The sequence below is a fragment of the Hordeum vulgare genome, chromosome 3H, assembly GCF_904849725.1.
Source record: "Hordeum vulgare subsp. vulgare chromosome 3H, MorexV3_pseudomolecules_assembly, whole genome shotgun sequence".
Lineage (NCBI taxonomy): Eukaryota > Viridiplantae > Streptophyta > Magnoliopsida > Poales > Poaceae > Hordeum > Hordeum vulgare.
In genome coordinates, this window is record NC_058520.1 from 566,367,079 (window position 1) to 566,376,688 (window position 9,610).

Here is a 9,610-nt window from a genome sequence, read left to right on the forward strand (position 1 = left end):
ACCAACCATATAACTCAAATACGCATAAAACAACGTCGAACCTTAAGTGTGCAGACCCTGCGGGTTCGAGAACTATGTAGACATGACCCGAGAGACTCCTCGGTCAATATCCAATAGCGGGACCTGGATGCCCATATTGGATCCTACATATTCTACGAAGATCTTATCGTTTGAACCTCAGTGCCAAGGATTCGTATAATCCCGTATGTCATTCCCTTTGTCCTTCGGTATGTTACTTGCCCGAGATTCGATCGTCAGTATCCGCATACCTATTTCAATCTCGTTTACCGGCAAGTCTCTTTACTCGTTCCGTAATACAAGATCCCGCAACTTACACTAAGTTACATTGCTTGCAAGGCTTGTGTGTGATGTTGTATTACCGAGTGGGCCCCGAGATACCTCTCCGTCACACGGAGTGACAAATCCCAGTCTTGATCCATACTAACTCAACTAACACCTTCGGAGATACCTGTAGAGCATCTTTATAGTCACCCAGTTACGTTGCGATGTTTGATACACACAAAGCATTCCTCCGGTGTCAGTGAGTTATATGATCTCATGGTCATAGGAATAAATACTTGACACGCAGAAAACAGTAGCAACAAAATGACACGATCAACATGCTACGTCTATAAGTTTGGGGCTTGTCCATCACGTGATTCTCCCAATGACGTGATCCAGTTATCAAGCAACAACACCTTGTTCATAATCAGAAGACACTGACTATCATCGATCAACTGGCTAGCCAACTAGAGGCATGCTAGGGACGGTGTTTTGTCTATGTATCCACACATGTAAATGAGTCTTCATTCAATACAATTATAGCATGGATAATAAACTATTATCTTGATACAGGAATTATAATAATAACTATATTTATTATTGCCTCTAGGGCATAATTCCAACACTTTCCTGGTCGGAGGCGACCTCCTTGGTCGGACCGATGACTTGTTCTATCAAGGTTTATGATGTGCTCCGGCCGGCGTGGTGGTGGTTGGAGCTGCTAGTCTTCCTGGTGCAGTGACCTCTACATGGTGTAGGTGGTCCTGCCGGTGGTATGTCTGGCTGCGCCACCCTTTCTCAAATTCGGTTCATTGGTGGATGGTGGTGGTGGTCAGGTTGTGTTGTTAACCGACGACTGCTCATCTCCTTGGTGATGTGTGGCTCGATCGATGATTCCTGGGTCCGACGTCTTTGGTCTGCTTCTGTCGTAGATCGCTCTCTGTTGGCAGTGACTGAGCTCCTCCCCCGGTGCTTGTAATAGGTGGAGGGGCTTAGGGCTCTGGGCGAAAGCGATGGTTCGATGGGGATCGAAGGATACCGGTGGCATTTCTTCTTGAAGTTGTCGTCGAAGAGTTCCTCCTCTTCACTAGACCGTGGTTTGCCAGTTCTAGGGTTGTCGTGTAGGCTGTTTGGTGTGGCTGGACTTTCCCGAGGTCCGACGGAGTTGTTGTGGATGACTCTGGGCAAAAGCCTTGGTTCGATGGGGGTCGAAGGATACCGGCGACGATGCTTCTTGAAGGCGTCGCCGAAGAGTCCTCACACCCCTTCAGGTTTGTGGGCGTGTTGGTGGTGGAGTTTGAGTTGTCGATTTCGGCAAGGGTTGGGTTGTTGCACGATTGTCCTCTGTTTCAATCGTGTGTCGTAAGGTTTTTTGGCCTAGTTTTCCTTATAAACAGGGCCACTCTGTTCTCTTTTTTTCCTCTCTTAATGAAAATCGACAATGCTCCTGCCTTGCACGTAAAAAAAAGTTCTTATAGCAATTTAGGCCCAGTTGTAGAATTTCCATTTACCAAGCTTGTGCAATAGATGTAGTTTATTTAAGGATTAATTTGGTACTCCCTCTATTCCATAATAACTAAAAGCACAACACTTATTATGGAACGGATGGAGTATATGCCACTGCAATTCTGGATACTCATAAAAATGCCATTACGATTTCGTTCTTTTGGAAAATGCCACTTCAACTTTGCAATACTTCTCTATATGCAACTCCTTATGTATCTAAATAATTATAGTTATAAAAAATTAGTGTAATTCTTTTTAACTATAATTATTTAGATACAAAGGAAGTATATTATACATAGTTTTAGAACAAAATGCCCCCCTCTCTTTATTAGAGCAATCACTTCATGGTCGATCAGACATTGAACGCCAATGTGCTCCCCCTCTCTCTCCCTTCCCCCTCCCTCCCTCTGCTCGCGCGCTATCACTTCATTGCTCATCAACTTCAATGTTAATGCCTACAAAGGTCCTCTACTATTGGTTGTTGGACTGTTTCGTCCACTCGAATAAGTTCATGAATGAATATATCTTTCCTAACAAACCTGTTGGTTGTCTTTACAAAATTTTGATCTTTTACGGCAGTGGAAGTCATTGGTTAAGGAGTAAGATAAAGAGGCCACCTATTTGCTAATCTCTCATGTTCATGCTAGGACGTCTTTCATTTCGCATCAAGATCAGGTTGGGGTGCCTTTGGCTTGGTTGTGGCCGTCCTTTGTTGTGTTTTGCTCATGGGTAGCTGGTCTGTGTGTGGTCAAACTCTGTCCATTGTTGCTGTTGCACTTCTAAAAATTTGCTTGTTCTTGTATTTAGCCATTGTGGGATGTGATTTACTGGTGTGACATTGTCTTCATTTATAAAATTGGTTGTATGTCTTTTATTTAGAATAAAATAAAAAATAAAAAATAATGTAACACCCTAAAGAAAGATAAAATTGTTAAAATTTTAAAACAAAGGGTGTGTCTAAGACACATGATGTGACATAGTTATTGCACATCTAAATAACGAAATCAAGCATAAAAAGAAAAAAAATATCCACACAAATCTTTACATAAGATCAATGATATAAAATTTAGATGTGCAACATTTATGTCACATTTAAATGTGCTTTAGCAAAACGATAAAACATACTACTCCCTCCGTTCCTAAATATAAGTCTTTGTAGAGATTTCACTAGTGGACTACATACGGATGTATATAGACATACTTTAGAGTATAGATTCAATCATTTTGCTTCGTTTGTAGACCCTTAATAAAATCGCTTAAAAGACTTATATTTAGGAACGGAGGGAGTAGCATTGAACCAACAATGGAAGATGGATCCACGGTATGTCGGTGCATTGATAAAATGTCAATGCACCAACTACAGTGTCTATTGACACTTGGGAGCAGCCACACCTTTCTCTTGAGAGAGGCGAGTGTGAAAGCGGGCAATACCGCCGCAGACTACCCCGCCGGCGGCGAACGGCTAGGCGGCCAGCCGGTGCAGTTACGATCGAGCACCCCGCCCCCGCGACTGCCATTAATACCCGTGTTCGATCCTCTCGACCGGCTCAACGGCCATGGTCGTCATCCGCCAGGCACTACGCACGTACGTGATCGATCAAGTATCACCAGTAACTGCATCTACCCCGATTCTACGGCGGCGTAGCATCCATACATAGAACGGCACACCTACGGTCAGCAGACTATCACGGCGACCCGATCCAACGACGTACAGTACGTAGGAATGAATCAGGCCTGCACCTCGGCCACGAACCGGGGATGGTCACTGAATCTGCCCCTGAATCTCTGTCGCCGCCCAATACCAGCGCCGCACGCAACTCGGGAGCAAGCTGCAACCACTTCGAGCAGAATCTGACACCAGCATTCTGTTACCGCCATTTAAACCTCCTCGTGTTTTTCCCGCCGCAAAGCAATCGATCTCTCTGCTTTACCAAGCTTCTCAGTGCTGCTCGATCGAGCTGACAAGCGACGATCCGACCTATAAATACGCCCCCTACCTTCTCCTCCACCCTCATCGATCTCACACTCCAAGCAAGCTAGCCACCAAGCAGTAGCAGCTTGGTGATCAGCAGTGCTGCGCAGTACCAAGGTACCTCGATACAACAACTCGATCGTGGTACTGAACTACACGATGGGGCTGCTTAGCAAGAAGCTTCTGGTGGCATCCATGGTGGCTGCCGTGCTGGCCGTGGCGGCCGTGGAGCTCTGCAGCGCCATCCCGATGGAGGACAAGGACCTGGAATCGGAGGAGGCGCTATGGGACCTCTACGAGCGGTGGCAGTCGGCGCACCGCGTGCGCCGACACCACGCCGAGAAGCACCGCCGCTTCGGCACCTTCAAGTCCAACGCCCACTTCATCCACTCCCACAACAAGCGCGGCGAGCACCCCTATCGCCTCCACCTCAACCGCTTCGGCGACATGGACCAGGCCGAGTTCCGCGCCACCTTCGTCGGCGACCTCCGCCGCGACACCCCGTCCAAGCCGCCGTCCGTCCCCGGATTCATGTACGCCGCCCTGAACGTGTCCGACCTGCCGCCGTCCGTGGACTGGCGGCAGAAGGGCGCCGTGACGGGCGTCAAGGACCAGGGCAAGTGCGGCAGCTGCTGGGCATTCTCCACGGTGGTGTCCGTGGAAGGCATCAACGCCATCCGCACGGGCAGCCTCGTGTCCCTCTCGGAGCAGGAGCTCATCGACTGCGACACGGCGGACAACGACGGGTGCCAGGGCGGGCTCATGGACAACGCCTTCGAGTACATCAAGAACAACGGCGGGCTAATCACCGAGGCCGCCTACCCGTACCGCGCCGCCAGGGGCACCTGCAACGTCGCGAGAGCGGCCCAGAACTCGCCCGTGGTGGTGCACATCGACGGGCACCAGGACGTGCCGGCCAACAGCGAGGAGGACCTGGCCAGGGCGGTGGCGAACCAGCCCGTGTCCGTGGCCGTCGAGGCCAGCGGGAAGGCGTTCATGTTCTACTCCGAGGGGGTCTTCACCGGTGAATGTGGAACAGAGCTGGACCACGGCGTGGCGGTGGTCGGGTACGGGGTGGCGGAGGACGGCAAGGCGTACTGGACGGTGAAGAACTCGTGGGGGCCGTCGTGGGGGGAGCAGGGCTACATCAGGGTGGAGAAGGATTCCGGCGCCTCGGGCGGGCTCTGCGGCATCGCCATGGAGGCGTCCTATCCCGTCAAGACCTACAGCAAGCCCACGCCCATGCCCAGGCGCGCGCTTGGCGCCTGGGAGTCGCAGTGATCGACCCTCTGCGTGTCTGAATTATTTCTACTATCCTTCCTAGTTAAATTAGGGTGAAAATAAATTACAACTGAATTAAGTGGTTCTCCGTCCACATGCCTAGAATTAGACGTGTGTAAGGTGGGACCAGGACGATCGACATTTGTTTGGATTTATGAAATGTAATGTAAAATGTAGTGATGCAATTGGTAATGTTTGTAAGCATGCTAGTATGTTGTGTTTTACTTCAAGCCTTCCGTTTCATAATTCTTGTCGTGTTTTAGTTCAACTTTATTTAGACTAGACGAGACGATACTGTGCATTGCCATAGAATTAGATATATATAGCTTCTAAATGTTACATAAAATATTAATTCAATCAGTATAACTTAGCAAAAAATGCTAAAAAAAATAACGTAAGATTTTTAGATATGGAAAACTCAACGTTTTTCATGGTAATTTTTGTTGGTGTAAGGATGTAAAGTTTAGTTGATGAGCACAACAATTCTCTGACAAAGAATGAACATAGGCGGATTTGTCATGCTCACAAATCAAACTTGCCACTCTCGATAAACATAATTTGCCTAGAAAAATCGTTTGATTTGTCATGCCTAATAAACTCACATCTGCTGGATATTTCTGTCCATAATTTAAAATGTGTGAGATATATCTGCATATGGAAAAAATCGTAACATAAAAAATTACGGATGTCACAATATAATGTAATGAAATTTAAAACTTAGGATGCACTAATTCATATTGGACCATAGAGAACTCTCATGCGTAGATCACACAAATACTAGTGGGTTGGGCTAGTAATTTTAACGGCTAGAACAATTTTGATGATATGGAAGCACGTGTGTTGAAAAAACTAGAACTAGAGGAAATCAATATCTTGAATATATAAAATTCGAACTACATATTATGCTACAAAATTTTATCCGGAAATCTTTCTAAAGAATTCATCAAGCAAAACACAATTTGTCTATTCCATCGATCCCAACCTTTGCTTAGTGCCGCATAAAAATTGACTTCTTGAACATATACCGACATCGGGCATCGAAGGCTTGGCACTTCTCAAGTGAAGTGTATACACGAAATCCGTTGAGCAAGAAAGCGGTGATCCCATAAAATCAAGTGATACATATGATGTGTTTAAAATTAGGCTTAATTAATAGATGTGAATATAGTGGAAAAGACTCCCCTAGCGACAGCTAGGGTTTTGTCTCCTTACGGCGATTCCCTCGCCGTAAGTCCACCCTCGTCCGGCGATCGGTGCCCATACCCCGTGACCTAACTACGGCCGCGCTCTCCCTTCATCACGACGCCCCCCTCCCCCCCCCCCCCCCCCCCGGGTTGTTCCTGGTGTAGGTCCTTACCCCATTATCGTGACCATGGCGGCGGCTTCAGAGGCGTTCTCATCAACGAACCCATGTTCCCATGGAAAACCAGATGAGGATCTCAGTGACTTCTTCGAGAAGCTGGATCTTCACGAGGAAGAGTTCGACGATGTGGTGGTTGAAGAGGAGGCACCTGACTTAGTAGATGAGATCCCATGGCTAGACCTAGCGAGGGTTCAGACAAGTAAAAACTTCAGTCAGGCAACCTTCTTCAAAGACATGAGGGCTGCATGGAACACTGTGAAACCCGTGTGTTTCTGCCCCATTGGTGCCAACCTGTTTGTGGTTCAGGCTCGCTGCCTTGGCGATTGGGATCGCACCATGTCCGAAGGTCCTTGGTTGTTTCGTAACATGGCCGTGGTGCTTGCTCCTTATGATGGCTATTCTGAGGCTGACGAAGTTCCTTTGGTGCATATGCCTATTTGGATGCAGATTCATAAGCTGTCAGATGGATATTGCAGAGAGGACATCATCGGAAAACTGTTTAGATCGGCTAGTGAGATCCTGGATACGAGAATCGCCGGTAACTCCAGAGGAGATTACATTCGTGTCCGGGTTAGGCATAACATCAGGAAACCTCTAACCAAGTTTGTTAGCATTGTAAAAGAAAAAGTTCGGAAAGTCTACGATGTTAGGTATGAGAAGTTAGCAAGATTCTGTAAGGCTTGTGGTATTATCGGACATGAACATAAAGAATGCGACAATGGAGTGCATTCACAGAAGGACCTCAAGTTTGGAGACTATCTATACGTTGATCCACCTGTGAACTTCAGGGCTGACTGGGAGTCTGCTCGTACTAAGAAAAACTTCCTGGAGACTCCTGCAGCTAAAGCTTCGGCTAGGAAGGGGGAGACAACTATTGACAGGGAGCTCAGAGATACAGCTTCCAGCCCAGTTAAACATTCCCTTCCGTTGGCGATGAATGTGGATAAATCAGCCCGTAAAAGATTAATGGTGGAGGATGGAGGGGTGGGAGTCCCTAACCAGGCGAAGGAACTGTTACTGATCACAGATGGCAAGGAGGCCCTAGGTTTGGCCTCGCCAACAACTAGCTCTGGTAGTAAACGTGCAAACAAGGATGATGAACATTCTGATTCAGGCAACCTTTCGGCGGGCTCCGTGTTGGAGCGCCGCCAATCCCAATGAGTCACCTAATTTGGAACTGCCGGGGGGCGGGGAACCGCCGGACACTTCACGAAGTTGGGGCTCTTGTAAAAGCCCATTCCCCAAGCTTTGTCTTCCTAGCTAAAATGAGACAAACATGTGCAAAGCTTTGTCTTATGCTAGAGTTCAACACCTTGTCTCTCCTCGATCAGATCACTGTCCAGTTTTCTTGCACCTTGATGAGACGCAGGATGGTGATGACCCACAAGTATAGGGGATCAATCGTAGTCCTTTCGATAAGTAAGAGTGTCGAACCCAACGAGGAGCAGAAGGCTCTGATAAACGGTTTTCAGCAAGGTAATAACTGCAATCACTGAAAGTAGCGGTAACAAGTGATGGTGTAGTGAGGTGAAATGTAGCAAGCGAAAAAGTAACAAGTAACAAGTAGTAGCAACGGTGCAGCAAGTGGCCCAATCCCTTTTGTAGCAAGGGACAAGCCTTAACAAAGTCTTATAGGAGGAAAAGCGCTCCCGAGGACACACGGGAATTTCTGTCATGCTAGTTTCATCATGTTCATATGATTCGCGTTCGTTACTTTGATAGTTTGATATGTGGGTGGACCGGCGCTTGGGTACTGCCCTTACTTGGACAAGCATCCCACTTATGATTAACCTCTCTCGCAAGCATCTGCAACTACAAAATAAGAATTAAGACAACGTCTAACCATAGCATTAAACTAGTGGATCCAAATCAGCCCCTTACGAAGCAACGCATAGACAGGGGTTTAAGCTTCTGTCACTCCAGCAACCCATCATCTACTTACTACTCCCCAATGCCTTCCTCTAGGCCCAAATATGGTGAAGTGTTATGTAGTCGACGTTCAAATAACACCACTAGAGGAAAAGACAACATACAACATATCAAAATACCGAACGAATATCAAATTCACATGACTATTATCAGCATGCCTTATCCCGTGTCCTCAGGAACAAAAGTAACTACTCACAAAGCATAATCATAATCATGATCAAAGGTGTAATGAATAGCATCAAGGATCTGAACATAAACTCTTCCACCAAGTAATCCAACTAGCATCAACTACAAAGAGTAATCAACACTACTAGCAACCTTACAAGTACCAATCGGAGTCGTGAGACAGAGATTGATTACAAGAGATGAACTAGGGATTGGAGAGGAGATGGTGCTGATGAAGATGTTGATGAAGATGCCTCCCCTCCGACGAGAGGAGTGTTGGTGATGACGATGGCGACGATTTCCCCCTCCGGGAGGGAAGTTTCCCCGACAGGATCGTCCTGCCGGAGCTCTGGATTGGATCTGCTCAAGTTCCGCCTCGTGGCGGCGGCGAAACCACGAAAGAGCTCCCGAATGATTTTTTCTGGACCAAAACCCTTCATATAGCAAAAGAGGGGGGCTAGTGGGCCGTCAGGGAGCCCACAAGCTTGCCCTCCGCCACCAGGGGGTGGCGATGGCACGGCTTGTGGCGCCCTGGTGGCCCCCCTCCGGTACTTCTTTCGCCCAGTATTTTTTATATAATGCCGAAAAATTCCACGTAACTTTTCAGAGCATTTGGAGGTGTGCAGAATAGTGGACTAAGATTTGCTCCTTCTCCTTTTCCAGTCCAGAATTCCAGCTGCCTGAATTCCCCCTCTTTAAATAAACCTTGCAAAATAAGAGAGAAAAGGCATAAAAATGGTACCACAAAGTAATATAACAACCCATAAGGCAATAAATATCAACATGAAAGCATGATGCAAAATGGACGTATCAACTCCCCCAAGCTTAGACCTCGCTTGTCCTCAAGCGAAAACCAAGTTCCATAAACATGTCCACATGTTTAGGAACGAAGGTGTCGAAAAAACATAATACGGACATGAGGGCATCATGATCACACATAGAACAACAATACATCATAAAGATTCTTATGGGAAAGTAACAATTCCTTCACAAAGCAAAGCATGAAGCAAAAACCTTACCGAGAAGTAACCAACAATAGTCCATAGTCATTGAAGCAATTGCAATTTATCACAACATCAGAAAGAGTCAAATAAGAGCTTGTAAGGCAAACC

The 9,610-nt window shown here is 46.9% G+C and overlaps 1 protein-coding gene across 1 annotated transcript; it reads left to right on the top strand.

Annotated features, from left to right (window-relative positions):
• The first annotated feature begins 3,808 nt into the window (after positions 1-3,808).
• Positions 3,809-5,041, top strand: LOC123440651 (cysteine proteinase EP-B 2-like). Its single transcript, XM_045117212.1, has one exon. The coding sequence runs from the start codon at positions 3,920-3,922 to the stop codon at positions 5,039-5,041; it is 1,122 nt and encodes a 373-aa protein (XP_044973147.1). The 5' UTR covers positions 3,809-3,919.
• The last annotated feature ends 4,569 nt before the right edge of the window (positions 5,042-9,610 follow it).

Coding starts and splice junctions, on each gene's coding strand:
- LOC123440651 (XM_045117212.1), top strand. CDS start 3,920: ATGGGGCTGCTTAGCAAGAAGCTTCTGGTGGCATCCATGGTGGCTGCC.